The sequence below is a fragment of the Dipodomys spectabilis genome, unplaced genomic scaffold (genome assembly GCF_019054845.1).
Source record: "Dipodomys spectabilis isolate Male_0828 unplaced genomic scaffold, ASM1905484v1 ptg000385l, whole genome shotgun sequence".
Taxonomy (NCBI): Eukaryota; Metazoa; Chordata; class Mammalia; order Rodentia; family Heteromyidae; genus Dipodomys; species Dipodomys spectabilis.
In genome coordinates, this window is record NW_024871062.1 from 268,212 (window position 1) to 294,445 (window position 26,234).

Below are 26,234 nucleotides of genomic sequence, written 5' to 3' on the forward strand. Positions count from 1 at the left end.
ACTGCAGTTTTCTGAAGCTTTAGAAGTCACTGTTGACTATTCTATTTGCAAGACCGTGGGAATACCTATTCTGGTAAATGCATTGTTACCTCATGGCTCTGTGTCTCTTAAAACACTACTGATGAGAGAGATTACATGCTTGGGAGGAATGCCCTTCAAAAGTACACTAACCTGAGTGAGTGATTAGCAGATTTCTCTTTTTGAGAAAGGACTGTCGCCCTGGTTGGTCTAGAACTCCAACAATCTTCCTACTTCCGCCTCAAGTAGCTGGGACCACAGGTGTGACAATGTGCCTGGCTTATTCCTGGTGCGAAGGCCTTCTGTCTGACGTATCGTTTGAGAAGTCTCCTGTCATCAGTTGCAAACCAGAGGGCATGGGTAATCCCAGAGGAAGAACCTTCTCCATCCTATTGAGGCCAGGCCCCTTCTGGGTGGGTAGCACACACTCAGGCACGGTGTATCCAAACAGGGGTGTCCTGGCAGCCAAGGCCTTGCCTGTCTGCAGTCCCACCCTGAACTTGGCCAGAGCCTACTCTTACCCATGGAGCTCATGAATGCAAAGCCCACTGGAAGAAGAACCAGCCAAGAAATGTTAACAAGGAACTTACGTAACAAAGCAGGTTGTAGTCACCAAGTATTCAGACAATGACTTCAGAGAGTATCTAGAAACTCAATTTCAGAATTGTATTTGGGGGGTGGGGGGATGGAGGGGGGATGGAGTTGCCGAAGCAATTGAAAAAATGCTCAATTACTGGTCTATGGCTGCTTGCTCCAGACTGGTCAGTCTGTCCAGGTGATTCTGAGCTTTTTTGTCTTTGCACCATCTGTCATCAACATGACAGATTGGGGAGAATGGATAGGGCAGTTGACCCAGTGTCCCCCACCTGAGTCCTGTGTGAAGTCCCAGTTTCCATTTGCAGCCTCAGTGCTGTGCAGAGTGCCCCTGCACCTCCCTATAAACAGCCCAAGGAGAACATCAAGGTTTGTTCCTAAAATGCTGCCTGCTTCTTAGGTCAGCTGTTGGGGCTGTGACATGCATGGGATGCCCTCAGTGCAGACTGGGCAACTCCCTGCCTCCTGAGGTCAGAGGTGAGAAGCCTTCAGCTTTGTGCTTACAAGCTGCCATAGCCTGTTCCTCCTGCCTTAATGATTTTGAGGCAGGTGACAAGCCCACCATGGGACAAAACACAAGATGTCCTCTGGCCACTGGTGGCAAGACCTCCAAGCAGAACACCTGGCGGTGCTGCCAGCCCTGGGGACAAAAGACAGGACTGCAGTGACACAACTTGTCAGCTGCATGGCATGCGCTTGTTTTCTCTACAATAGTCACAACAAATTCTTCAAACAAAATAAAAAACACCACTGAAGCTTTATTACATGGTTATTTACAAAGAAAATGGAGCCACCCAAATATCCCAATTCTGCTGATATAGAACATGCTTATGAGAGCATTTCTACCATATAGAAATTGATTTTCTTAACATTTGGGGTAAACTTGTCATTTCTAAGTACTCTAACCGACAAGATTAACAGAAGCCAGTGGCAAGCTCAGTCCTGGATACTTCTGTTTGAGATCCTCTTGTCTTCCCAAGCGCTAGGGTTACAGTGTGAGTCCCTATGCTCCCACAGGCCAAGATACTTTATTGGCTCCAGGAAACACCCTACAGGACAGTTATCCACCTACGACTTCTCAAAGGAGCAGGCCGTAGCTTTTCCACAGCTTTATTCCTTCCCTTAAGGTTCAGGTCTACCTGCACATATATATACCAAGACCCCAGGTAAAGAAAATCAAAAATACTTAAATGACAAGAGTTTTCAGAAATGAAGAGTATAAGAAGCAAAATGAGGTGGAAACAAAAGGCCATCTTGTCTGACAGGCTTTCTATCAAACCCGGGATTACTGGGCAGCTGTGGTCAAGACCTTAGTGCAAATCTCAATGAAGCCAGCTCTCCCTAGAACAAGCCTGCCTTTGCCTGAGAATTTTTTGCCCCACACTTCACAGGGTTGTTCTGAAAGGGCACATAGGGTAGAGAAGCCACTGGCCAGAATGGTTTCCCTTTTTAGCGTGGGCTAAAAATAAGCACCCAAATACAGCATGAGACATTTGCGTACTTTCCTGCCAGCCTCTTCGTTGAAACACAAAATGACACTGTAGTGCTGCCTGGACAGGGAAAGAAGGCTCGAGTCGGGATGCCACTTGAAAAGGATCTCACAGGTAGCCTCAGGACCGGGTGATCTTCTCGGGGGGCATGAATCCTGTGTCCCCAAGAGCTCTGAGAGCAACACGACCATTGGGTCGAATCACCAAGTGAGTGATGCTCCCATTGTTGAGGGACAGACGGAGCCAACCTTCCGGAGGAAACTGTAGGGCTCTGGGAAGGAAGAGAAAAGGCAGTAGTGGGAAGAGCAGGCCTGCATCACATACAATTCAATGTCTGCTTTTCCAGTGTAATAAAGAGAAAGCTGAACACAGGGCTAGATCAGTTTCTCATTAGATTCAAGAATTTTTCCTGAGCCAGGCTCTGGTGGCTCAGGCCTGTAATCCTAGCTACTCAGGAGGCTGAGATCTGAGGATTGCAGTTCAAAGCCAGCCCGGGCAGGAGAGACCGCGAGACTCCTATCTCCAATAAACCACCAGAAAACCGGAAGTGGCGCTGTAGCTCAAGTGGTAGAGCGCTCGCCTTGAGCTGAAGAGCTGAGGGACAGCGCCCAGGCCCAGAGTTCAAGCCCCACGACCGACAAAAAATAGAATTTTTCCTGGACGGAAATGTGACCTACATCCTGAGCATTTTCATGCTCTTACTTATTTTTCTTTCTCAGTCGTGAGGCCTGAACTCTGGGCCTGGGCGCTGCCCCTCAGTTCTTCAGCTCAAGGCTAGCACTCCACCCCTTGAGCCACAGCAGCACTTCTGGATTTTTCTGCTTATGTGGTGCTGAAGAATTGACCCCGGGGTCTCACGCATGCTAGGCAAGCACTTTACCATGAGCCACATTCCTAGCCTATGTTGGCACAAGTCTTCAGCTTTAAGAAGCAACCTTGAGCTGTACCCAGTTTGATCCAGCAGCCTCTCTAACATTACCTGCTGTGGGTCTTTCAGGCTTTTATTTTGGTGATTCGAGATGAGTCTCATACTTTACTGGGCTTGTCACAAAACTGCACTTCTGGGATCTCAGCCTCCAAAGTAGCTAGGATTACCTGGTGCCCTCAAGCTGCCTTTTATTTTTATTTTTTTGGTCGGTCATGGAGCTTGAACTCTGGGCTTGGGCGCTGTCCCTCAGCTCTTCAGCTCAAGGCAAGGGGCTCTACCGCTTGAGCCACAGCGCCACTTCCAGTTTTCTAGTGCTTTATTGGAGATGATAGTCTCACAGACTTTCCTTGTCCGGGCTGGCTTTGAACTGCAATCCTCAGATCTCACCCTCCTGAGTAGCTAGGATTACAGGCTTGAGCCACTGGCATCCAGCTCAAGCTGCCTTTTAATGTCTCCTCTCAAGTACTATACCTCACAAATCCTCAACAAAACCAGCAGTGGGCATCATGAGCCTGAGTGGTAGCCCTGCCTCTCCTCACAGTGCTCTATCGACTTAGGTAAGCATGGCTGTATTTCAGCACAAGCTTCGGGTCTCATGACACTGTTAAGAGTGTCAACTTGGGCTGGGACGGTGGCTCAGTGGTAGAGTGCTTGCCTTGCATGCATGAGGCCCTGGGTTCGATTCCTCAGCACCACATAAGCAAAAAGAAAAAAGCCGGAAGTGGCACTGTGGCTCAAGTGGTAGAGCGCTAGCCTTGAGCTGAAGAGCTGAGGGACAGCGCCCAGGCCCAGAGTTCAGGCCCCACAACTGGACCCAAAAAAAAAAGTGTCAACTTAAGCACAGAGGTCATGGTTTGTTCACAAGCTAAGCGGAACAAATGAGATGGATCTCAGCAAACAGCCAGACCTATTCCACCCTAAAGAAATTTGCTCTTATTGGAGTATGTGGAGGCCAGGGCTCCCACAGCATCTGACCCCATGCGATGCCTGAGGGGAGCAGCCATTATGGACAGTGGGGTCATGGATGGTCCTGAGGAGTGGAGACCAAGTGCATAGCTTCAAGCAGCATCATCTACTAGGGCTCTTCTGTTACTAGCAATCTTATTTGTAATCTGGTAAGAGGCAGCCCTTGGCTACTGAAACCCTAGTAAGTATTTTCCTAAGAGGCCCAGGAGGGAGGAGGGAACCAAGCAAGAGCCCTCTGCAGTGTGTAGCTGCTGGTCTTATACAACCTAAAACATGAGCCTAAAACATTCTGTGGTAGACTGAAAAAAAGGACCCCAAAAAAGCCCCCAACAGAGCACTCTGAACAGTAAACTCAGTCACAGACCCCCAAACCCACAAGGGAAACATCATACACTGTCTGGATGGAGAGAGACATCACCTCAAAATCTGTGAACAAACTCAGCAGAAGCTACCAATGGATCCTAAAAGCTGTCTATCCAAGTGTGAGGGAAATGATTTTTGCACATTGCCTTGCACAAAGCTGTTGGGCATGTGGACCATCTCAACAAGCCTTGCCAGAAGACCTTTTGGCACCAGGAGCTCAAGAAAGCACACCAGAGACAACAAAAAGATGTTCTACACATAACAGACAGAGCCCCACCAGTGTCCTGAGACTCGGGAGCTCTCCAGCTGGAGGAATCCAAGGGCCAGGAAGGGTACAAGCTGCTCCACGGAGCAGCATCAGGGCACTAGGTGGAGGGTTTTCATTTCTACATCAGTCACTGAATGACAGTGTTCACAACATTCACGTTCTGTCCCCAGTGACCTGTGGGCATGTGACTTCCACCTCCTGGGCAGGTCCATGGCAGTGCCTACCTGCACACAATGTAGCGAATGACATTGGCATGACATATGAAGATTTCGTAGCTGTCCTCTTCTTGTTTGGCATCTGCCCGGTGGATATAGTTCCGGAAGGCAGCTTCAATCCGGGCTCCATCTTCATAATACTGCTGGGAACAGAGCAAAGGATGGTCAGTGTGAAAGATGTGGCTGAGGACAGCAGGACAATATCTCAACCTTAAGGCCTGTGGGGGAGCATTGTTACCACAGCATCTGGCTTCCAGTGAGACACAGGAGGGTCGGGCTCGATGGGAGCGCCTTCCCGCAGCAGATCTGTACTGACTCTGCAGACACCTGAGGGGGACAGGGACAGGCTCAGCGGTGGGTCTGAGAACCAACGTGCCCTTGCTAGGCGAGTTGCCTGCCACTGGCACCCAGCACTCACCTGGCAGGTGCTTGCTGATGATGTCTGTGGTCTCGACAGCACGTGTCATGGAGGAATGGACAATTTTATTAAACCTCAACCCCAAGCTCGCAAGTCGGAGTCCGGTAAGTTCAGCCTGTTCCCGGCCTGCAAGGAGAACAACTTGAGAACCTCACTCCCATGGGCCTTCCACTGCACACTGCACAGCAATGAGAGCAAAGGCCAGTGAAGGTCCTGCCTCAGGAGCCCTCGGCCGACCCAGGGCCCCAGGGAGCAGATTCTCCTCAACCTCACAGAGAAGTCATCTGGAAACCTGCCAGCTGTGGAGCTGGGGCCACCTACATTCTGTACATGTCCAAACACACCAACTAAATGAACCAAAGGGCAGACGCAGACACTGACTGCAAACACAGGCTTTCTCTCTGATATATTTTAGCACTGGATGAAAATGCCCCATGACAGGGCTGGGAAGGTGGCTCAGTGGTAGAGCGCTTGTCTTGCATGAATGAGGACCTGGGTTCGATTCCTCACCACCACATAATCAGAAAAAAAAAAAAAAAAGCCGGAAGTGGCGCTGTGGCTCAAGTGGTAGAGTGTTAGCCTTGAGCTGAAGAGCTGAGGGACAGTGCCCAGGCCCAGAGTTCAGGCCCCATGACCGGATCCAAAAAAAAGAAAAAAAAAAGAAAATGCCCCATGACATCATTTTCTGAGGTGGTGGCCATGTGTATTCTCTACTTCCTGTTTATGTACAGGAACAGAAGTTCTTCCAGGCAGCAGAGTAGCTTGGAAGCTACTTGGAAACTCTTGCCATCAAATATTTGAATATCTGCACAAAAAGTAAATGTCTCATTCAAATAGAGAAAACGTCACGAAATACAGGAAAAGCCAGCTAGTGTTTTGAGGCCTTATAATCTCAGTATGTGGGTGAATGCTTGGCCACAAAGCCATCCTAAAGTTCTCAACTCAAGAACAAAAGAAAAAGCCAAGACAGGCACCAGTGGCTCACGCCTGTAATCCTAGCTACTCAGGAGGCTGAGATCTGAAGATCACAGTTCAAAGCCAGCCCAGGCAGGTAAGTCCGTGAGACTCTTATCTCCAATAAACCACCAGAAAACCGAAAGTGGCACTGTGGCTCAAGTGGCAGAGCACTAGCCTTGAGCTGAAGAGCTGAGGGACAGCGCCCAGGCCCAGAGTTCAGGCACCACGACTGGCAGTTTAAAAAAAAACAAAAAACAATAAAACAAAGCATCATACATTCCAAGGGTCAACAACTTCACAGTAATAGATGCTAAGACCAGTGAAGAAGAAAGCCCAAAGAACCCAGAAGCATGATTACAATGACCAATGAGGAGGCTGGAGCCTGCCTGTCTCACACGGGTAAGGCCTGGGGTTGAATCGTTACTACCACTACCAGATGGGGAAGGAAGAAAAGCATGATCAGTGAATGGGGGCGTGCATAGAAACTGAAGGAATTCGGAGGATATAAACAACTGCAAAACCCCAATACAAATAAAGAGTTGAGGTTAAAAAAACAAAAAAACAGCAGGCACTGGTGGCTCACGCCTGTCATCCTAACTATTCAGGAGGCTGAGACCTGAGGATCATGGTTCAGAGCCAGCCCGGGCAGGAAAGTCCATGGGACTCTTATGCCTAATAAACCACTAGAAAACCAGAAGTGGGGGGCTGGGAAGGTGGCTCAGTGGTAGAGCGCTTGCCTTGCGTGCCTGAGGCCCTGGGTTCAATTCCTCAGCACCACATAAGCAAAAAGAAAAAAAGCTGGAAGTGGCGCTGTGGCTCAAGTGGTCGAGCGCTAGCCTTGAGCTGAAGAGCTGAGGGACAGCGCCCAGGCCCAGAGTTCAGGCCCCACGACCGGACCCCAAAAAAAAAAAAACCGGAAGTGGTACTGTGGCTCAAGTGGTAGAGCACTCATCTTGAGCTGAAGAGTGCAGGGACAGTGCCTAGGCCCAGAGTTCAAGTCCCACAACTGACAGAAAAAAAAACAAAAAAAACCCTGAAACTCTGAAAATGATAACCTCACTCACTATTTAAGTCAAATATAAAGCTCTGGCAAGTCTCTCCAGTAAAGCAGAAAAAGTTGAAGATGTTATCAGATCTTGGTAAGGTGATTATGTGAATATATCCCCACCCTCCCTTTGTGTTGGTCGTGTGGCTTGAACTCTGGGCCTGGGCAATTTCTGTGAGCTCTTCAGCTCAAGGCCAGCACTCTAGCACTTGAGCCACAGCTCAACTTCTAGTTTTCTGCTTGTTAATTAGAGTTAAGAGTCTCACAGCCTTCCCTTCCTGGGCTGGCTTTCAACAGCAATCTTCAGATTTGAGTCTCCTGAGTAGCTAGGAATAAAGGCATGAACCACTGGCGCCTGGCAAAGGTGGATATATTAAGAATAGTTAAGGGATGAGAATATGGCTTAGTGGTAGAGTGCTTGCATAGCATGCATAAAGCCCTGGGTTCAATTCCTCAGTACCATATAAACAGAAAAGGCCATAAGTGGAACTGTGGCTCTAGTGGTAGAGCGCTGGCCTTGAGCAAAAGCAGCTCAAGGACAGTGCCCAGGCACTGAGTCAAGCCCTAGGACTGGGAAAAAAAAAAAAAAGGCTGGGAATGTGGCTTAGTGGTAGAGTGCTTGCCTAGCATGCATGAAGCCCTGGGTTCGATTCCTCAGTACCACATAAACAGGAAAAAACAGAAGTGGTGCTGTGGCTCAAACAGTAGAGAGCAAAAGCAGCTCAGGCACAGTGCCCAAGACTGGCAAAAAATAAATAAATTTCCTCAAGCTGGGTATTGGCAGCTCACAAATATAATCCTAACTACACTAAGGAGGTTGAGATCTGAAAATCATGGTTCAAAGCCAGCCTGGACATGAAAGTCCATGAGATTCTTATCACCAATTAACCAACAGAAAAGCCAGAAGAGGAGCTGTGGCTCAAGTGGTACACTGCCAGCCTTGAGCAAAAGCAGCTCAGGAACAGTGCCTAGGCCTTCAGTTAAAGCCCCAGGACTGGCAAAAAGAAAAAGAAAAAAAGAAATAGGGAAAACATTAAGAAGTACAAGTGTAACCTTCAAAACCTGTGAGACATTGTTAAAAGATCAACCTAAGAGTCATGGGCACAGAAGAATAAGTGCACACTAAAGCGACGGAAAGCATATCCAATAAATGAGAAAATTTCCCAAATCTTGAGAAAGTAGCCATTAGGAACAGGAGGCCTTTAAGTCACCTAACAGACCAGAAAAGAACCACTCCAAAACACATCCTAAATAGAACATTAACTGTTCAGAACCAAGAAAGAATACAGGAAATTACAGAGAAATGCATGGGAGTGAAGCAAGCCAGATTCAAGCCAGAACAAAGGTTACGTGTTTTCTCTCCTGTGTGCACGCTAAACCTAAAAGATAAGCACATATACACATTCACAGGGAAATGTATACATACGTAGACAAGACAGGTAAAGGGAGACAGAACAAGTTTACAAGATGAGGAGACGGGACAGAGATGTTAGAGGGTAAATGATACTGAAACCCATTGTAAAGGAGGACAGCAAACAAAACTCACTGAAAGGGGCTGGGGGGCGGGGAGTGGGAGTAAGTGGTCACTCTGGTTAAAATAGTATGTATGCATGTGTGAAATACCAGGGAAGCCTCTGTGAACAAGTTTACACACACACACAATGTAAAATAGATTCTGCTCAGTGTGTGCATACTAGTAGAGGGGAGAGGAGAGGGTACAGGAGAGTAGGAGAGTGAGTATCAAAATATTTTATGTACCTTTGGAAAAAAAAAAGAATGAAGCTTGTTGAAACTTGTTTGAAATTTGACTCTGATCAAGTTATCTTGTAAGTATATATGGACATCTCAAAATGAAACCCCCAGCTGAGCGTGGGGCTCATGTCTGTAACCCTCGCTACTCAGGAGGCTGAGATCTGAGGATCACAATTCAGAGGCAGCTCAGGCAGAAAAGTTGGTGAGACTTACCTCCAATAAACTACTCAGAAAACACCAGAAGTGACACTGTGGCTCAAGTGATAGTGTTAGCCTTGAACACAAAGAAGTTCAAGGACAGTGCCCAGGCCAAGTTCAAGCCCAAGACCAGCAAACAGTAACAAAAGAAATCCCCTGCATAACTAGTTGATGCTAATAAAAAAAAAAAAAATGTGTAGTACAAAAAAAGTTATTGAAGCCGGGCGCCAGTGGCTCACGCCTGTATCCTAGCTACTCAGGAGGCTGAGATCTGAGGATCACGGTTCAAAGCCAGCCTGGGCAGGAAAGTTCATGAAACTCTTATCTCCAATAAACCACTAGAAAACCGGAAGTGGCCCTGTGGCTCAAGCTGTAGAGCTCTTGCCTTGAGCTGAAGAGCTGAGGGACAGCGCCCAGGCCCAGAGTTCAAGCCCCACAACCAAAAAAAAAAAAAAAAAGGTTATTGAAATTCAACCACGTGTGGTGTGCACCTACTGTCGCAAAGCATATTTACTGACAATGACAACATCCAGGTATGGGCTGATGACCCCCAAACACAGGGAAGTGTTTTTATTTTGGGGTTGTTTTTTTTTGGTGCTGGCACTGGGACTTGAACTTAGGGCCTAGGCCTGGGCACTATCCCTTAGCTTATTTTCACTCAAGGCTAGTGCTCTACCTCTTGAGCTGTAGCTCCACTTCCAAGATTTTGACGGTTGATTAGGGATAAGAATCTCATGGAGAACTTTCCTGCCCAGACTGACTTCTAACTGAGATCCTCAAACCTCAGCTTCCTGAGTAGCTAGCATTACATGAGTGAGCCACCAGTGCCCTACCATTTCCAGCTTTTGGTGGCTGACTGAAGATAAGGCTCTTCTGACTTTCCTACCTGAGTTTCTGTTGTTGTTGTGCCAGCACTGGGGCTTGAACTCAGGGCTTCTCACTCTGGCTCAGCTTTATCCGTTCATTAATGGTACTTTCCCACTTGAGCAACACCTCCACTTCTAGATTTTCTGCTGGTTAATTAGAGGTAAGAGTCTCACAGATTTGCCTCGGCTAACTTCCAACCTCCATCCCCAGATCTCAGCTTCCTGAGTAGCTACGATTATATGCTTGATCCATTGGTGCCTAGGCCAGCATGGGTTTGGGGAGAGTCAGTGCCCTAAGCACATTTGGGGCCAAACAAGGAGTCAGCAGGATCCAAGGCCCAGCACATACCCAGGGGGGTCAGAGTCCGGTCCTTTTCCATGGAGCCATCCACATGGTACTGGGAATGCCTGATGAGGAAGATGTGCCTTGTGGCCTTGGCTTTGTAATGGTCTAGCCTGGACGCTAGTTCTTCTTCTCCAGATTCCACATTCCTCTTTCTCAGGTTGATTAGAGAAAGTGGTTCTCGCCTAATGGGAAAGATAAGATGGCATGCCTTTCAGTATCTGGGAGGACCGGGAAAAACCAGGACCAGTATTCTCAACCTGGAGAAGCCATCGCTAAGAGCACAGTTGCACTCCACCGCACACTCTACAGTGCCCCGGCACTGGCTGGGGCTCATGGAACTGAAGCTACTAAAGGTTAACTGTGTGAGTTAGGGAACAACACAAATCAAACCTGTTAAAATTCATTCATACTGGTGGAAGAGGAAAGTGTAGAGAGCACTAAGGTGATGATAGCGGTTTAGAAGGGCCAATTGCACACCAAAGCCAAGGTTGACAGGACTGAGGCCAGACACCAGAGAACGTTTGGAAGCTACAGACAAAAAAAGAAAGCCACAGACTCGAGAGAGAGGCCAGAGCTTCACCACGTAAAGCTCTGGGCACTTCTAGCCTGGACAAGTGGCCACAAGAAAAGGCATTCCCTCCTGAGTCCCTTTCTCGTGGTTGATCAATCCTATCTGCCATGAGACCTTCTCCAAAGGACTTAAGATCCTCCATCTTTCCTGCCACAAATCCAGACAATGCTTGGATCATAAGTTTAAATCGGTAAAGCAGGACTTCACTTCACGCCAATTTTCTGGCCTCAAAAGTATTTTCCTCCAAAGGGCCTCAAGTTTAGTGCACTATATTGTTGTGTTTTTGTTCTCCTGACAGCCAAGGCTTCTCAAACTCACTCTGCAGCCCAAGCTGGGCTTGAACCCCGGATCCTCCTGCCTCAAGCTCTTGAGCGCCACCGTGGGGGAGAAGCCATGAGCAAAACAAGCCCCAACCGAGGCACCGGCCGGCACCGGTGCGGGCACCGGAGAGGAGCCCGGACCGGGCGGCCACGGCCACATCGGGCCGGGCAGGCGGCGAGGGGCAGCGCCCGGGCCCCGAGTTCAAGCCCCAGGAACGGCCCAGAAAAAGAAAAAGCCGGACACCGGCAGCAGAGCCGGCCCCGCTGGTGACGGCGCGTGCGGACCCCGGAGGCGGCGCTGCGGGGCCGAGTTCAAGGCCCACGGCCGACCCGACGGGGCGGGGGGGGGGGGGGGGGGGGGGGGGGGGGGGGGGGGGGGGGGGAGGGATCGGCCTCGGTCTGGAGTCCCCCCCCCACCCCCCTCCGTCCCCCCGCCCTCTCTCTCCGCCCCCCGCCCCCCGCCCTCCCCCACCCCCCTCCGTCCCCCCTCCGCTCTCCCCCCCCTCCGGCCCCCAGCCCCCCCGCCCTCCCCCGCCCCCCCCCCGCCCCCCTCCCTTCCTCCGCCCCCGCCCCTCCCCCGCCCCCTCCGCCCCTCCCCCGCCCTCCCTCCGCCCCTCCCCCGCCCCCCTCCGTCCCCTCGCCCGCCCCCCCCGCCCTCTCTCCCCCCTCCGCCCCCCCCGCCCTCCTCCGTCCCCCCGCCCTCTCTCCCCCCCTCCGCCCCCGCCCCCCCGCCCTCCCCCACCCCCCTCCGTCCCCCCTCCGCTCTCCCCCCCCCTCCGGCCCCCCGCCCCCCCGCCCTCCCCCGCCCCCCTCCGTCCCCACGGCCCCCCGCCCTCTCTCCCCCCCTCCGCCCCCCCGCCCCCGCCCCACCTCCGCCCCCCGCCCCCCTCCGCTCCCCCGCCCCCGCCCCCCCCTCCGCCCCCTCGCCCGCCCCTCCCCCGCCCCCCCCCGCCCTCTCTCCCCCCCCTCCGCCCCCCCGCCCTCCTCCGTCCCCCCGCCCCCGCCCCCCCACCCCCTCCGCCCTCCCTCCGCCCCCCGCCCCTCCCCCGCCCCCCTCCGCCCCTCCCCCGCCCTCCCTCCGCCCCCGCCCCCCACCCCCTCCACCCTCCCTCCGCCCCCGCCCCTCCTCCGCCCCCCCGCCCCTCCCCCGCCCCCCTCCGCCCCTCGCCCGCCCCTCCCCCGCCCCTCCCTCCGCCCTCCGGCCCCCGCCCCCTCCGCCCGCCCCCCCGCCCCTCCCCCGCCCCTCCCCCGCCCGCCCCCCCGCCCTCTCTCCCCCCTCCGCCCCCCCTCCGCCCGCCCCCCCCGCCCCTCCCCCGCCCCCCCTCCGCCCGCCCCCCCCGCCCCTCCCCCGCCCCCCCTCCGCCCGCCCCCCCCGCCCCTCCCCCGCCCCCCCTCTGCCCGCCCCCCCGGCCGCCTACCTGTCCCAGTTCGGGTCCCAGACGCCGGGCCTCGCCCGCGCGCTCCCGGCCCAGGCCGGCGGCTCGCCCACCGCGACCGCCGAGAAGAGCACGGCGGCCGAGCCCCCGGCCAGCCCGCAGGCCGCGAGCTGCAGAGCCTGCCGGAACGCCATGCCGCCCCGCGCGCGGAAGGACGGCCCGCGGCGGGACGGCGCGCGGCGAGGGACATACTTCCGCGCACGCGCGCTCGGCCGGCGGAAGCCCCGCCCCCGGGGCGTGCGGGCCGCGAGGGCCGCTGGGAGCTCGGCGGCGGGCGCGGGCGCGGGCGCGGGCGCGGGCGGCGGCCGCGCGGGGTCCTGCGGGCGGGACTTCGCCTCGTGGAGCCAGGGTGGCCGCTCCTGGGCCCGCGCCCCGTCTGCGGAGCCTCCGGGCCGCTGCCTCGCCGGGCGCGCGCCCGGCCCGAGGCGCCAGGCCGCGCCCCGCTGTGCGCTCACAATGTCCCCGCCCGAGGACGGGGGTGCGCGGGGCCCGCGGGGAGGCGCGGGAGGCGGGGGGAAGCGCGGCCTGGGCGCGGCTCGGCCCGGCGGGGGGCTCGGCCCGGCGGGGGGCTCGGGCCCGGCGGGGGACCCGGCTCAGCCCGGCGGGGGCTCGGCCCGGCGGGGACCCGGCTCGGCCCGGCGGGGGCTCGGCCCGGCGGGGACCCGGCTCAGCCCGGCGGGGACCCGGCTCGGCCCGGCGGGGACCCGGCTCAGCCCGGCGGGGGGCTCAGCCCGGCGGGGGACCCGGCTCGGCCCGGCGGGGGCTCGGCCCGGCGGGGACCCGGCTCAGCCCGGGGGGGGGGGCTCAGCCCGGCGGGGGACCCGGCTCAGCCCGGGGGGGGGCTCAGCCACGGGGGGGGACCCGGCTCAGCCCGGGGGGTGGGGGCTCAGCCCGGCGGTGGGCTCGGCTCAGCCGGCGGGGACCCGGCTCAGCCCGGCGGGGGCTCGGCCCGGCGGGGGACCCCGGCTCGGCCCGGCGGGGACCCGGCTCAGCCCGGCGGGGGCTCAGCCCGGCGGGGGACCCGGCTCGGCCCGGCGTGGGACCCGGCTCAGCCCGGGGGGGGGGCTCGGCCCGGCGGGGGACCCGGCTCAGCCCGGGGGGGGGGGCTCAGCCCGGCGGGGGGCTCGGCCCCGGCGGGGACCCGGCTCGGCCCGGCGGGGACCCGGCTCAGCCCGGCGGGGGGCTCGGGCCCGGCGGGGACCCGGCTCGGCCCGGCGGGGACCCGGCTCAGCCCGGGGGGGGGGCTCGGCCCGGCGGGGACCCGGCTCAGCCCGGGGGGGGGCTCGGCCCGGCGGTGGACCCGGCTCGGCCCGGCGGGGGGCTCCGCCCGGCGGGGGGCTCAGCCCGGCGGGGGCTCAGCCCGGCGGGGACCCGGCTCAGCCCGGCGGGGGCTCGGCCCGGCGGGGACCCGGCTCAGCCCGGCGGGGACCCGGCTCAGCCCGGCGGGGGGCTCGGCCCGGCGGGGGACCCGGCTCAGCCCGGCGGGGGCTCGGCCCGGCGGGGACCCGGCTCAGCCCGGCGGGGACCCGGCTCGGCCCGGCGGGGGCTCGGCCCGGCGGGGACCCGGCCCGCACCGCTGACACACAGTAGACATCCATTCAGCTGGCGCTGCCGGCCTCTGCAGCCTTTCGAGGAGGGACAGACGCCCTCCGGAAGGACTCGGGTTTGGTGGTATGAGCCGGGCCCCTCCTCCTGACAGGGCTTCAGGTTTACGCCCAAGCCGGCCTGGGTATGACTCACCTACTTACACTTCTTGCACACCTACCAGAACAGACTCGACACTGTGCCCAGCGGTTGGTTAACACGGGTGTCTTGCCAACTTTTCCCCAGGGCTGGCCTTGAACGATTATCCTGATCTCTGCCTCCTGAGCAACTGCCCAAGACCCCACTTCTAAATATCCCTGCAACGAGGATCACGCTGCAGTTTTCCAGGGGACACATTTAAACCATGTCGTATTTCATACTAAGTAAAATAAGCTGGTCATAAAGGATGTGTATCCACTCTTAGGGGTTTCCTGGCCTCGAATTCATAGACAAAGTGTAAGGGGTGGCTGTCAGATCAGAAGGAACAGGGTTGGGGTTTAACGTAAATGAGTGGCCAGTGACAATTGCGCAATACTGATGGTAATGCATACTGCTAACTGCGCTTAAGTTGTAAGCTTCCCTTTGTATATATTTTAACATAAAAGAATAAAAACCTGGCTTTGCATTTCTCCCAAAACAGCAAATGTTTTAAGAAGTCACAACCACCATGGAAGCAGCTGCATCACCCTTTATTGTGACCCTCATCTGGTTGAAGGTGACAGCTGAAGTCCTTCTGCTTTCCAAGTCAGCTGCTGCCTTTCTAAAGCACCACGTGCTGACATTGACATTTGTTTCTCCTCCTGTGATTCTGAAGGGTCTTGAATCAGGATTTAGAATTAGGTGAAGCCCCCCCCCCCCCCAGCAGGTGATTCCCCCAGGTCTCTGTCCATAGTGCATGTGAAGTCACTTCCTCAGAGAGGCCAGGTAGGCATACCAGAACAAAGCTGCCAGGTTGGCAAAGAGCACTCGGAACTGCCAAGAGAACAGGTGGGGCGTGGTAAGCAGAAGGCCTGACCTTACCCAAGAAACCAGAAAAAAGGAGTTGTACTGCTCTTTTACTGAACACTTAAGCTTGGGACTGCTCCCTCCCTGGGGCACGCCACTGTGTAAAACCCACATGGTACCCAGCCTGTCCCTGCTCCCCTGCCTGCCTCTCACATGACCTGTCTTCTGCTCTGGCCCCAGGGCACTTGTTTTAACCCCTGTCACCTTTATCAGGTGCTGTCTGTCCTATCCCTGGCAGGTAGCTCCATGTCTCCCTTGCTAATCACAGGTCTAGAGCAGTGGAGCACACAGTAGCTGTTCCGTGAATACTGCTGCACAATGTCTCTTCCCCTGTTTTCTGGCCTCTGCACCCCTCCATACGCTGGGAGCCCTAAATTCTCTTCTGTGTTGGCTCAGAACTCCTGAAAGCCTCTGATTCCTCTCTATAAGGTCCTGCGGCTGCACTCTAAAAACTCCTGCCTCCTATCTCTACCTCCCCAGAGACTGAGGACAGGTGAACCAGCTGCAGGCCTATGCCAGGAGCAAATCAACCCTCTGACTGGCTCCCTCTGCCCAGAATCCTCTCACCAATCAACTTACTCTCCTGACCTCTTTACTACCCCTCTTTATCCCCCTCAACTAACCAGCCTACCTCCACTCCTCAGACTCAGAACAAACGGATGGCTGCCCTGTTCCATGCCCACTGGAGTGCCTTTTCTGTCACAAGGGAAGGCCCTAAGCTAAGGAAAACTGCATGCTCAGGTCAGGGAAGCTCCTGGTCCACAGGGTGGCTCCAGGGAACTCCTTTTTCAGATGTGTGTCCACCTGTCCCACAATGAGCAGTATTCTGTGAACGCCTCTTTGAGCACTTGTGCCTCTTGAGCTTCAAAGTGCCTCTCCACCCCAGCCCTTCTTCTGTTCCTCCCTGCCTCTGCACCGACCCCTCAGTCCAGTCCAGAGACCCTGTGACTGATGCACTTCTTGTCTCCCCTTCCTCATTCTCCCAATTTCCTTTCCCCATCTCCTTATGTCTTGAAATGGTCTCACGATGGAGCCCAGAATGACCTCAACTTCATGATTCTCCTGTCTCAGCCTCCCAAGATCCTGGACTGCAGGTGTACACCACAGTGCCTAGCTAGATTTGTGATTTCTTGTGTCCCTCCAACCCACTCCATTTGAAGAATCTGGCTTCAACCCATCTAGTGATGACATGTTCTCAGGAAGGGTGCTGATAAGGTCACTGGGCTCACACTTCTGTTCTGCTTGAGTTTCCCACAGCTTCCACTATGCCTGACCAGCCCTTTGTCAGGCACTATGTTCCCTGGTTTTCTGCTGCTGCTTAGGATGTATGATGTGATGACACATGAATGTGTGTGCTCTATATGTACAGGAATGTGTGCACATATAGCGCTAAGTGGTATGAATGTAAGTGTGTGGTGGATGTGGCATGTGTAGGTAGTTTGTGTGCAGTGTATGTGTTTTGAGTGTGTACATGGAGTATGGTTTATGTGGGCTGGGGAGTGGCCTGCCACCTCATTCCCCCATCCAACCAGGTCCTCAGCAGGGTAGCTCCCTCCAGAGAAGTGTTCCCAGGGCGGCCTGATGAGGGCACCTGCCTTTCCCCTCTGCACTGTGCAAAAATGTAGCTGACTTTCCTTCTTCTGGATTTTGAACTTGGCAAAACTCCTGGTGTCCAAGCACAACTCCAGTGAGTTCCCTAGCCAACACTGGGAAGAGGAGGAAGCCTTGATCTGTGAGCCCTTTTCCCTTGAGTTGGGTGTCTAGGGGACGCCGATAGGTATAGCCTGGCGAGAGGGCAGCTGCTGTGCAGCCTCTGCAGCACTGTTCTCCACCGTCCAAATCGAGCCCAGACACACAGGCCTGCCGCTCTCTACCAGTACCCCTGTGCTCCAAGTTCCTCAAGAGGAACTGCTCTGTCAGGCCTCACCCTGCTCTACTCTTCCAGCTTGCTTACTACAGTTTCTGAGCTCAAATCACCCAGAATGTTTCCATTACCAGAAAGCCCCAGAAATTGCTAAATGAATGGATGGGGCTGACTGCTTAGCTCCAAATCTACAGCGCAAGTGTTAGGGTACTGGACACTGTGCAGGGCTGGACCAGGAATCGGAATTTTATCGAAAGCAAGGCTTGAGAGAAACTACAGCCTGCCAAAGGAAAGCCCAGCAAGGCTGTGGGAAACAAGGCCGTCCTTACCTGCAGAGGTACGTAGTTGATGTTAATAAACTGCACGGGTGTCCACACCCTCCAGTTCATCCGAAGCGCAGGCCAGAAGCCACTCTTCACCCGGGCAGCGAAGGTATCAGCACCCTTCCCCTGTAAATGGGGCAGCTGTGAGAACCAGTGACCTGCTTTCTACTTCAGCTGGAAGAGACTCTTGGATTTGTCTGCCCTAGCCAACTTCAAACCAGGATCCTCTGATCTCAGTAGCTAGGATCTGAGTACCTAGCATTACAGGTATGAACCACTGGCACCCAGCCTAGGACTCTTAACACATGTAAATACACATGTAAAAAAAAATAAAACCTTAATAAAAATAAGAAAAGCAGATAAAAGAAATACACGTAGCCGATAAGCAAATGATATCCAATGTTATAAAGATTCACAAATTGAGGAAGTAGAGCTGTGGCTCAAAGTGGTAGAACACTAGCCTCGAGCAAAAAAGCTTAGCGATAGCACCCAGGCCCTGGGTTCAAGCCTCATGAATGACAAAAAAAACAAAACAAAAAACTTTAAAAACCAGTACTGGTGGCTCACACCTGTAATCCTAGATACTCAGGAGGCTGAGATGTGAGGATTGTGGTTCAAAGCCAGCCTGGACAGGAAAGTCCATGACAATCTTATCTCCAATTAACCACCAAAAAACGGGGAAGTGGCGCTTTTAAGTGGTACAGCACTAGTCTTGAGCATAAGAGTTCAGGGACAGCACCCAGGCCCTGAGTTCAAGCTCCACAGCAGAGGAGAAGGAGGAGGACGAGGAGGAAGAATAGAAGAAGCAGAAGAGGAGGAGGAGGAGGAGGGAGGAGGCGAAGGAGGGAGAGGGGGTGGAAAAAGAAAAGACACAGGGGCTGGGAAGGTGGCTTCATGGTAGAGCGCTTGCCTTGCATGCATGAGGCCCTGGGTTCAATTCTCGGCACCACATAGCAGAAAAACCTGGAAGTGGTGCTGTGGCTCAAGTGGTAGAGCACTAGCCTTGAGCTGAAGAGCTGAGGGGCAGCGTCCAGAGTTCAGGCCCCACGACTGGACCTCCCTCCCCCCCAAAAAAGAAAAGACACAAATTATGTTCTCACTGAAAGATTTCTGAAGTATCATAAAGGAGTCTTAAATTTTTGTACTATGGGTTGCTTCAGAACTTGGTGAAGCCAATCAGGTTTTATAAGATACAACAAAGCATACAGAACTACAAAGGAACCAATTATCAGAATATTTGGAAACAATCCTATGGTACAATACATGTGCTGCTCTGTCAGAACACCAGTGACAAGATGTAGTAATGCACTTGTCTAATGCTCCAAGAAATCTATAGGAACTGAGATTTGGAATCAAGATGCTTGTGATTTCTACTGAGGGAAACTAAATAATGCTAATATTGCTAAGGTTTGTCTCCTACCTTTTTAAGAGAGACTGTAAAACTTTAGGTTGAAAGCAGTAAAAAGCTCCCAGGACTCCCAGAAGTCCTGCCTGGAACATTAGCTCTCAGAGCCACAGTGGAAACTTCACCCAGCACAAGGCCAGGACCCACCTCCAGCAGGTTCATGAAGAGGAAGAACAGCATCAGGAAGGCTGGTGCGAAGAGCAGACGGTCTAGCAGGAGCCTCTTGACCGTGGCCAGAGGCACCTCGGGAGGGATCCAGTGTTCCATGAAGAGGTAGAAGTAGTGGCTCAGTGGTCCTGTCACAAAGAACCTGAGACCCACGGTGAGTGAGAGCCAGGCTGGTTCCCTCTGGTCCAGCTTCATCCCAAGAGCCAATCCTGGTCCTAAACCCTGCTCAGAGAACCACAGGCCTACATATATGTACTTTCTGGAAAATAATTGGGTCAGCCATTGTTTTAGCCTCAACAGAACGAAGCCCCTCCCTCCCTCCCTAAGGTTCTGTGCCCCCTGCGGCCCCTACTCCATGTGTGTGGCCAGCTCTCCATACCTGCTGCTGGCAGAGCTGTGCGTGTGCATGCCTGCTGTGGCATACATGTTCCCTCTGTTTGGTGGTCTGCACAGCACAGTCAAATCTATCTGGGTATATACCCCCTTTTCATCCCCTGGAAGGCAAGCATCATCATGTCTTGTCTGTCTGTCCATTGCTGTCTGTCTGTCCCTAGACAGGCTCTGGCCCTAGAAGCAATCAATGATAAAGAAATGGACGTGCCTCTGCGTTTCAAGCTTTTAATCAAGCGGGCCAGGGTGACTCTGGGGCGGAGCTCTGAAATTCCAGAGTGCACCCGCAGAGGAGAGAGCTCGGGAGACCCAAGCTCCAAAAAGCAGTGCTGTAGGGAATGCACTGAGTGAATTTAAATCCTGATATGGAAAGTCTAGCAGGTTCTCTGATAGGCCTTGCTGCTCTGCTGTTGGGAGTTATATGGTCTGTGGGGAGAGAGCCAAGTCTTGGGCAAAGGGAAGACTATGTGGTGGGTAAGGCTGCCATCTAAGGGCACTGAACACCGCTGGCATAGGACACGGCTTTAGATGCATTAGAGACAGTAACTCCAGTCAGCATGTTTGCAGATACAAAAAAGGCATCTAAATTAATGATTACAAAAAATTCATTCTAGGGCTGGGAAGGTGGCTCAGTGGCAGAGTGCTTGCCTTGTATGCAAGGCCCTGGGTTTGATTCCTCAGAACCACATAAGTAGAAAAAGCCAGAAGTGGCGCTGTAGCTCAAGAGGTAGAGTGCTAGCCTGGAGCTGAAGAGCTGAGGGACAGCGCCCAGGCCCAGAATTCAGGCCCCAGGACAAAAAAAAAAAATTCATTCTAAGCCAGGCACCGATGGCTCACACCTGTAATCCTACCTACTCAGGAGGCTGAGATCTGAAGATTGCAGTTCAAAGCCAGCCCAAGCAGAAAAGTCCCCATGAGACTCTTTTTTGGTGGTGGTCTTGGGACTGGAACGTTGGGCTTAGGAGCTGTCCCTGTGCTCTTCAGCTTAAGGCAAGTGCTCTACCACTTAAGGCACAACCCCACTTCCTCTTTTCTGGTGGCTAATTAGAGATAAGAGTCTCATGGACTTTCCTGCCCAGGCTGGCTCTGAACCTCGATCCTCAGATCTCAGCCTCCTGAGTAGCTAGGATTATAGGCATGAGCCACCAGTGCCCAGTCCCATGAGACTCTTATTACCAATTAACCACTCAGAAACCAGAAATGGAGTTGTGGCTCAAAATGATAGAGTGCTAGACTTGAGCAAAGAACACAGGGACAGCACCCAGGTCCTGAGCTCAAGCCCCACAACCAAAAGTAAGGTAAGATAAAATAAATTCACTCTAGGGACTAATAAAAAAAATTCACTGTAGTCCCTAGAATGAATGTGTGCATGCGTACATGCATGTGTTTGTGTGAGTGTTGATAAAAATAGCTGAGTGCATATACATAGTCCTAGGTCTCTGGAGGCTGAAACAGGAAGATTGCTTGAACGCAGAAATTTGGGGCCTGAGTAATATAGCAAGACCCAGTCTCATACTAACAAAGTAAAATAAATCCTGAATCACTTTGCCTTTGGAATTCAGAAAGTAGTTTGGAAAGTGATGCTTTTCAGGATATATTAGTTTTCTGAATATTTACACGGTGAAAAATAACAGAATCTAATTAGCCCTATCTGAGCTGCTTTTCCCCTTCTGTGAGTCCAGTGAGACTCTTGCAAGGTCTCTCATTCCTGAAATCGGATTGTAGGTTCAGGTAAGTCATCTGCCCTCAGACCTCATTCAAAATGGAAACTACAATGCCAGGTGCTAATGGCCTACACCTGTAATCCTAGCTGCTCAGGAGGCTGAGATCTGAGGATTGGAGTTCAAAGGCTGCCAGGGAAAACACCAGAAGTAGAGCTGTGGCTCAAAGTGTTATAGCACTAGACTTTAGCAAATAAGCCCAGAGACAGGGCCCATGCTGAGCTCAAGCCCCAAAAAGAAAGAAAGAAGGAAGGAAGGAAGGAAAGAAAGAAAGAAAGAAAGACCTTGCAAGCCTGAGGCCCTGAGTTCGATTCCTCAGCACCACATAAGCAAAAAGAAAAAAGCCGGAAGTGGCACTGTGGCTCAAGTGGTAGAGCGCTAGCCTTGAGCTGAAGAGCTGAGGGACAGCGCCCAGGCCCAGAGTTCAGGCCCCACAACCGGACCCAAAAAACAAAAAAAAAAAAAAAACTGACTTTTTTCTTACGATGATTACTTCAACACTCCCCCTCTGACACACCACTCAGCCATACCCCAACCCTTTTGTTTGTATTTTACATTTCATATAGGGTCTCAAACTCCAGTCCTCTCCTGAGCAGCCAGGACTGCAGCTATGCAGGCTACTTCAATGATTTTGAAAAAAATCCAAGTAAGATTATTCCAAAACGTTGGTGTCAGGAGCCTGGCTTTGTTGTTGTCAGTTGCTGTGGGCAGCCAGTCCCTCTGTGGCACTCACCCATAAACTGCATATCTGAGAGGCCCACAGACATCTAGATTTTGAGAGTTTTTTTTCCTCTGCTTCTTCTCAATCATCTGGGCCAAGAGATTCCCAAGTGCTGACAAAATGCCGCTGTGGACAGAAAGCAATCACGTGTCAGTAGCAGGCAGTGGGAGAGGTGCACACTGTGCCTGGAATTAGCAGGGTTGCTCTGAGGTTGAGGGTTGGTGGGATGAATCTTCATGAAAGCAGCTGCCATGGGAAGCCCCCACATCAGAAGGTAGAAACATCAAACAGCAACACATGCACACACACTAACACAGTAAAATTTCCCTTGCTGAGCTACTGCCATCCTACAGAATGCTACCCTTTGGGGCATCAGAAAGGTGTGTGGTTCTAAAAGGACAACAAAATTCTTACAATGACATTGTTCTGTGCTTTGACTATGGTATGGATATGTATGCACATGTAATAAAACTGTACAGAAACAAACTCACATGCCAGGTGGCAGCACTCACACCTGTAATCCTAGCTACTCAGGAGGCTGAGATCTGAGGATCAAGGTTCAAAGCCAGCTCAAGCAGGAAAGTCTGTGAGACTCTTATTGCCAATAAACTACTCAGAAAAAGCCAGAAGTGGAGCTGTGGCTCAAGTGGTAGAGCACTAACCTTGAGCACAAAGAGGCTCAGGGACAGTGCTCAGGCCCTGGGTTCAAGCCCCAGGACCAGCAGCAATAATAATAATTAATAAAAAGTAAACTCACATAGATAAGTACAGGAAAAAAAAACTGGAATCTACTTAGCTGACTTCAAACTGTGATCTTCATATCAACGTCCTGAGTAGCTAGGATTACAGCTATTGAGCTGGCACCACTGTAATCCACTGATATTGCTGTGAATCGCTGGCACCCAGCCATCACCTCATTTTTTTTTTCTTTTCTCTTTGGTTGTTCATGGGGCTTGAACTCTGGACCTGGACCCTGTCCTTGAGCTCTTCAGCTCAAAGGAAGCACTCTACCAGCACCATTTCCGGTTTTCTGGTGGTTTATTGGAGATAAGAGTCTCACAGACATTCCTGCCTTGGCGGGCTTTGAACCGTGATACTCAGCTCTCAGTCGCCTGAGTAGATAGGATGACAGGCATGAGCCACCAGCATCCAGCAGCCATGACAATTCTTGATACATTTCTCTTATTCCCTGGAGTACTCCATTTACAGAACCCAAGAAGTGAGGTCTTCCCAAAGTGACCTCTCACAGTGCTCTCAGGAGAGGCCGGCACCCAAGCCGGCTGGGTCAAGTCTGAATGGTAAGTGACCACATTCCTCTTGGGGTTTACAATGGCCTTGAATTTTTCTCCTTTGCCATAAACTGTACTCTAGTAGTTGTGTCCAACCTTGCTCTTTATTCCCAACTGCAGAACCTAGAATTCCAAGGTAGGCTTTGGATGCAAGCCTTCCAGTCTTGGCACAGGTGTGGCTGTAATTAACCGAAGCAGGCTCTTATCTTCAGTGCCTCATTCATCTATCTTCTTCCCATAGAATGACTAAAGCAACCCTAATTGGGCCCTGAGGAGCACATCATGCCACAGCCAAAAGACAAACTAATACATACTTCACAGAGCCGGTTAGCAGCAGAGACTGGATCTGCTGTAGCTAATCAGTTTTATCACTTCATAAAAGCTTAGTTCCTGGTTTCCAGGGAAATAGTTACGAAAAACAAAAAACTGGAAAATCTAGATTATTTGTAGTATGATTAACAAAATGTTTCCAATAGGGCACATGGTTCCAGGCAATCTCTGTATTAAAACTGTGTGAAGGACACTGCCACAGTAAGGTTTTTAGTTAGAGCAGGGATGGGTCCAGTTGTTCCCTCCCAGGCTAGGTTTGAAAACTATAAAATCTGGGGCTGGGAATGTGGTATAGTGGTAGAGCGCTTACCTAGAATGCATGGAGCCCTAGGTTTGATTCCTCAGCACCACATACACAGAAAAGCTGGAAGTGGTGTTGTGGCTCAAGTAGCAGAGTGCTAGCCTTGAGCATAAGACGCTCAGGAACAGTGCCCAGGCCCTGAGTTCAAGCCCAGGACTGGCAAAGAAAAAAAATACTATAAAATCCAAGGTTTTTAGTAATAGAATATAAGGACCCTCTTGAAATGATCCTTAGCTGCTTCTTTCTCAAAGGCCATCCTTTCCCAGTTTCTCCAAAATGTGCTAGTTCATCCCTTAGAACCTTTGAACCTGCTGTGCCCTCTCACCCTCCAGCTATTGCTTCACTCATCTGCAGGCTGTTCAAGGTTGTCTCTGGGGGAGACAACAGTCAATGTCATACTGTCATCTGATTCTCGTCTAGGATGGCCTCTGCGTGACAGGCTCTAGCCCCTATGTGGACCACAGTGGTGTGCTCAGCACACAGAAAGCATTCTCAGAAAAGTCAAATCAGTGGGAAGACCGGCCCGGGGTGCCTGACTGACCGAGGGGAGGACCAGCGTGTGTGTGTGACTGACCGAGCCAGAGGACTGGCCCGGGGCGACTGACTGACCGAGGGGAGGACTGTCCCGGGGTGCCTGACTGACCGAGGGGAGGACCAGCGTGTGTGTGTGACTGACCGAGCCAGAGGACCGGCCCAAGGTACCTGACTGAGCAGGAGGAATGGCCCAGGGTGACTGACTGACCGAGGGGAGAACCAGCCGGGGTGACTGACGACTGAGGGGAGGGCCAGCCGGGGTGACTGACCAAGACAGAGGACCGGCCCTGGGGCGACTGACTGACCGAGGGGAGGACTGTCCCGGGGCAACTGACTGACTGAGTTAGAGGAGCTCGGACCAGCCTGGGTGTGTGTGTGTGTGTGTGTGTACACGGGAGGAACGGCCTGACACGGGAGGAATGGCCTGGCCTGTGTGTGTGTGTGTGTGTGTGTGTGTGTGTGTGTGTGTGTGTGTGTGTGTATGGGAGGACTGGCCCCGGGCGACTGACTGACCGAGGGGAGGATTGGCCCGGGCGACTGACTGACCGAGGGGAGGACCGTCCCGGGGTGACTGACCGACCGAGGGGAGGACCGGCCGGGGTGACTGACCGAGTTAGAGGAGCTCGGACCAGCGTGTGTGTGTGTGTGTGTGTGTGTGTGTGTGTGTGTGTGTGTGAGTGACTGACCGAGGGGAGGACCACGAGTCGCACTGTAACTCCCATAGAGCCTTCTGGAACCGGAAACTAAACCGGAGCCAGCCATGGGGGCAGCAGGGCCTTGGTGTCCGTGCTGGCAGCTCCCGTGTGCGGGCGTCCCAGGGGCCCTGCACCGCTGGGAAAGGACACCAAGTCCACCCTGGTCTGGAAGGGGGGGTGTGCGGGGCTGCGGAGTCCACGTGGGAGGGGGGGGGGCGCGGGGCCGGGGTGTCCACGCGGGACGGGGGGCGCGGGGCCGGGGTGCCCACACGGGACGGGGGGCCGCGGAGTCCACGCGGGACGGGGGGGCCGCGGAGTCCACGCGGGACGGGGGGGCGCGGGGCCGGGGTGCCCACACGGGACGGGGGGCCGCGGAGTCCACGCGGGACGGGGGGCCGCGGAGTCCACGCGGGACGGGGGGCGCGGGGCCGGGGTGCCCACGCGGGACGGGGGGGGCCGCGGAGTCCACGCGGGACGGGGGGCGCGGGGCCGGGGTGCCCACGCGGGACGGGGGGGGCGCGGGGCCGGGGTGCCCACGCGGGACGGGGGGCGCGGGGCCGGGGTGCCCACGCGGGACGGGGGGGCGCGGGGCCGCGGAGTCCACGCGGGACGGGGGGCGCGGGGCCGGGGTGCCCACGCGGGACGGGGGGGGGCCGCGGAGTCCACGCGGGACGGGGGGCCGCGGAGTCCACGCGGGACGGGGGGCGCGGGGCCGGGGTGCCCACGCGGGACGGGGGGGCCGCGGAGTCCACGCGGGGCTTCGGGCGCGGCGGAGTGCGCGGCTTGGCCCTGGGGTCCCCGCCTCCCGCCCTCCGCCCGGCGCGCGCCCACCTGCTGGCCGCCTTGGTGAGCACCGGGTACCGCCGCAGAAGCAGCAGGTACCGGGCGAGCGCGCGCCGCGGGAGCGCCCCGAGCGCGGCCTCGGCCCGCAGCCGAGACGCCGCCGGTGCCATCGCCGTCGCTTCCCGGAGCCGCTCTGGACTCCGACCCCGCGGCGGGCGCAGGGCCCGGGGCGCGGGGCGCGGGGCGCGGGGCGGGGACGGCCTGACATTTCCAGCCCCGCCGCGGCCCGCAGCGCGGCCCCGGAGCCACCCCGCCGGGCGGGCAGCGCCGCGCCGCACATTCTCCCCGGTCCCTGGAGGGCCGCCCCCCG

General features: G+C 54.4%; 3 protein-coding genes across 5 annotated transcripts in view; 1 reads left to right on the forward strand and 2 right to left on the reverse strand.

Annotated features, from left to right (window-relative positions):
- Ankle2 (ankyrin repeat and LEM domain containing 2) overlaps positions 1–1,272 on the forward strand; it is a 31,388-nt gene extending 30,116 nt beyond the window's left edge. The window contains exon 13 of the mRNA XM_042667254.1: positions 1–1,272. Coding sequence (XP_042523188.1) covers positions 1–175 — 175 coding nt within the window. The 3' untranslated portion in view covers positions 176–1,272.
- Pxmp2 (peroxisomal membrane protein 2) lies at positions 202–26,091 on the reverse strand. 2 transcript variants are annotated; one of them, XM_042667260.1, is made up of 6 exons: positions 25,913–26,091; positions 21,945–22,058; positions 19,080–19,242; positions 17,647–17,653; positions 14,555–14,562; positions 202–490 (listed from the first exon to the last, which is right to left on the reverse strand). In XM_042667260.1, exons 1-6 carry the CDS (start codon positions 26,032–26,034, stop codon positions 299–301), a joined length of 606 nt encoding a protein of 201 aa, XP_042523194.1. In that variant the 5' UTR covers positions 26,035–26,091; the 3' UTR covers positions 202–298. The 2 variants fall into 2 exon arrangements, with proteins under 2 accessions (XP_042523194.1, XP_042523195.1); XM_042667261.1 differs by lacking the exons at positions 202–490; positions 14,555–14,562 and adding an exon at positions 15,009–15,307 and having other exon boundaries at positions 17,534–17,653; positions 25,913–26,087.
- On the reverse strand, positions 1,351–12,894 carry Pgam5 (PGAM family member 5, mitochondrial serine/threonine protein phosphatase). Of its 2 annotated transcripts, none has more exons than XM_042667259.1 (6): positions 12,734–12,894; positions 10,428–10,606; positions 5,261–5,386; positions 5,081–5,169; positions 4,852–4,982; positions 1,351–2,373 (listed from the first exon to the last, which is right to left on the reverse strand). In XM_042667259.1, exons 1-6 carry the CDS (start codon positions 12,883–12,885, stop codon positions 2,223–2,225), a joined length of 828 nt encoding a protein of 275 aa, XP_042523193.1. In that variant the 5' UTR covers positions 12,886–12,894; the 3' UTR covers positions 1,351–2,222. The 2 variants fall into 2 exon arrangements, with proteins under 2 accessions (XP_042523193.1, XP_042523192.1); XM_042667258.1 differs by having other exon boundaries at positions 4,852–4,985.
- Positions 26,092–26,234: the final 143 nt, after the last annotated feature.

Bases quoted from the DNA above. Each gene is read 5' to 3' on its own strand.
- Pgam5 (XM_042667258.1), bottom strand. From the start codon at position 12,885: ATGGCGTTCCGGCAGGCTCTGCAGCTCGCGGCCTGCGGGCTGGCCGGG. The intron at 5,170-5,260 runs GTGAGTGCTGGG...TGTCCCCCTCAG, and splicing joins CATCAGCAAGCACCTGCCAG to GTGTCTGCAGAGTCAGTACA. The intron at 2,374-4,851 runs GTAGGCACTGCC...CTTCCTTCCCAG, and splicing joins ATTCGCTACATTGTGTGCAG to AGCCCTACAGTTTCCTCCGG.
- Pxmp2 (XM_042667260.1), bottom strand. From the start codon at position 26,034: ATGGCACCGGCGGCGTCTCGGCTGCGGGCCGAGGCCGCGCTCGGGGCG. The intron at 22,059-25,912 runs GTGGGCGCGCGC...TTCTGTCCACAG, and splicing joins CTCACCAAGGCGGCCAGCAG to CGGCATTTTGTCAGCACTTG. The intron at 19,243-21,944 runs GTGAGTGCCACA...CGTGGGTCTCAG, and splicing joins CTCAGATATGCAGTTTATGG to GTTCTTTGTGACAGGACCAC.